Source organism: Egretta garzetta, unplaced genomic scaffold (genome assembly GCF_000687185.1).
Source record: "Egretta garzetta isolate BGI_Z169 unplaced genomic scaffold, ASM68718v1 scaffold18, whole genome shotgun sequence".
Taxonomy (NCBI): Eukaryota; Metazoa; Chordata; class Aves; order Pelecaniformes; family Ardeidae; genus Egretta; species Egretta garzetta.
Genome location: NW_009260616.1, coordinates 2,453,779 through 2,456,715, shown reverse-complemented (window position 1 = coordinate 2,456,715; position 2,937 = coordinate 2,453,779). Strand labels below are relative to the sequence as shown.

The window sequence follows — 2,937 nt, the reverse complement described above, 5'->3', positions numbered from 1 at the left end:
TCGGGCCCTGGCAGACCCAGGTCAGACCCGGGTCACCTGGAGGGCGCGGGTGGGGGCGAGGAAAGGAGCTGGGCTGGTCGGCGTGAGGACAGCCAGCCTGTGCCCGCCGGGGGGGCGCCCCGGGGGGCCGGCGAACGCCGCCGCTGCTTCCTTAGCAGCCTCCCTGTGGGGTGTAAGCAACGCTATAAAGCAAGCAACACTGTACCTGCATAGCTGTTACCCCCCCAACCCCCGAGGTAACTGCCTAGCTCTTCATTTCTTGACAGCTTTGGTGATCAAAAAAGAAAAAAAAAAAAAAAAAAAGAACATTAAGAACAGTCCAGTCTGCCCCCAGGTAACACAACAAAATGGACATTTTGATCGGTACCTGCCCAACAAGTATCGCTGCCGCAGCGGAAGTGCGTGTTTGGGGAAGAGTAAACGGGTGAGAGTTGCGTTGACTTACTTCTGTTCTCTGTGGTTGAACTTGAATATAGCGTCTAGTTAAGGCCAGGTTCAGGACGCTTAAATAGCTGGGCTTGGCGGCCTTGTTTGCAGGTCCTCCTTGTTCCTCTCTGCGGTTCTTTTCTCTCTGTAGACCAATGACACCACCAAAACTTTGTTTTGATTCACGAAAGGTGAAAAAGCCTAGTTCAATTACTCTGCAGACAAATCTCATTTTTTAAAATTCTTATATGGCTATAAATAGAAAAGTATAAAAAAATATTTGAATGGAGATCAATCGTTATGAAATATTTAATACAAGTCAGATTTCCAGCGTTGCCTTCCTGTGCACAGCTGTAAGTGTTGTGCTTTGCAGGTGGGAAAGTTGGGGTGCATAACCATAGCAACAGTGCACAGCAGCAGTTTTGATTATATGAAAATAATTATGTTTTGATTATATCAAATTATGATTTGATTTTTGTGGGATGGCTCAATGATGATTTGGTATTCCAGAGTGAAATGCTTTTGGAAATACGCTCAAATGGTTGAATGAGATACAATGTACTTGTATATTAAAATTCCATTTGCCGTGCTCAGGTAGACATAGATGAGAGAAATTTAAATAACGTGACCTGTCACATATGTTTAAAAATTCTACAGAGTAGTTCAGTATCAGATTAGAAAATGGATTAGCCAGGAAAATACATGGAAATTAGGAATAAATTTCACTAATGCTAATAGCAGGACAGGATGAGCACTTTAGGTGTCAGAGCGAGAAAGAAATGGATTGCATAATTTTACCTCAGACCATTGTATGGCAGCTTCTTTCAAAGGCTCTCAGTATCCCCTACAGACATTAATATACTTTCTAATGCTGTTGTGTATGTATATATATGCACACCATATGTATCATATATACCATACATTATATGTACACCATAAATTAGATATACATAATCATACATGTATATGTTTTAAATATATGTTAAATAAATGTATATGTGCATATATGCTTGAATACATACATACATATGCATGTATATATATATTTTCCAAATTGGCAAGTGTGAAACCTGAGCAAACAAAGGGATTCATCCAGGGTCTCACACACAACAGGGGATCACAGCTATAAAGATGAGGCAGCAGCCTGGGAACTCCAAGCACAAGGCATTTAATCTTCCTAAAGCTGCTCACTTCAGAAAATACAGAGCAAATTCCTGCCCCACTGAAGTCAGTGGCCACAATTCCAGTTGACTTCAGTAGGTCCAAGGGTTCACCCACAGCTGCTGTTTCACACTGTCCTCACATTAACATAAAGTGTGTCTGACTCGCAGGTTGTATCAGTACAGCTCTCTTTTTCCAAAATGACTTTTTTTTCCCCCACAGGGACTCGTGCAGCTTCCAAAATTATGTTTAGATTATGGCATTTTAATTTTATAACTTCTTGCTATGTCTGTGAAACATTTATATGAAAACTCACCATAAAAGCAACTCAACACAGTAGAGTATTGAAATATCTAGACAGGTATTGAAAATCATGTATTTGTTGATAGAATCATAGGATGGTTTAGGTTGGAAAGGACCTTTACAGATCATCTAGTCCAACCCCCTGGTTGATGTATTCACTGGCAACTGAATGTAATATTGAACATCCAGGGTTTGTGAGTGCTGCACACTTATATTGGCAGTAATGACAAGCTGTCTTAGAATTTACAACACAAAAGTGCCAATCATATTTAATCCTAAACCACTCTGAGTAAAGAACACTACTCACCAATGGAGAGATTCAGCGAGTTAAATTTCAGGTACATGAAGCTGAAGATTAAATTAGAAGTATGACAACAAGAAATATAGAAAATGTTGATGAAGGGAATTGGCTTTTAGCTCTGGAAAAAGAGAAGATAAATGAGAGAACATCATCTTCATCTTCAGTATTCATAGCACAAACCTGGTAACAGGAAAGTCTCTGCCGTTTACTTTCAGCACGCAGCCACCAGATTTTATTTCTTTTTCTTTGTCTTAAAAGCGTTGCTTTTTCTCTCAGTTTCCTTCATTTTGGATTAATCCTTTAAACATACTGACATCCCACTCTGGGGCCTTTCTCAGAAAGGAGCTGCCTTTAATTGAAATCCTCTGTAACGGGATGAACTACTTTGATGTGTTAACAGCATCCTTTCAGATGACTTTTTCAGCTCTGTCCTTCAAGTCTGATGGCACTGTGAGCTGCTCGGAGATGTCCAGGTAACCAAGGTTGAGCTTTTAGGCTGTCAGGCCCTAAATGATAGTATTTTAGGTTTCCTCATGGTTAATTTATGCGTCATGGTAATTGCTTTTATATTGTAAATACGTGGTCGTAATCCATTGGGAAAAATCGTAAATCCTGTCCTAGCAGGGGAAATTTCTAGCTGGTCATGCTGAAGGAGATATAATTGCTTGTGGTGCGGGCTCGCCCTCTCCAGCCTGCAGCATCCCGCAGGCTGGGGCCGGGGCTGAAAGGCGGCCGGGAGGGAGCCC

General features: G+C 41.3%; 1 protein-coding gene across 1 annotated transcript in view; it reads right to left on the bottom strand.

Moving 5' to 3' along the window:
* Positions 1-2,937, bottom strand: part of NT5DC1 (5'-nucleotidase domain containing 1) — a 155,535-nt gene that overhangs the window by 152,364 nt on the left and 234 nt on the right. Inside the window, exon 2 of the mRNA XM_035900694.1 lies at positions 446-571. Coding sequence (XP_035756587.1) covers positions 446-571 — 126 coding nt within the window. The remainder of the gene's footprint in view (positions 1-445; positions 572-2,937) is intronic.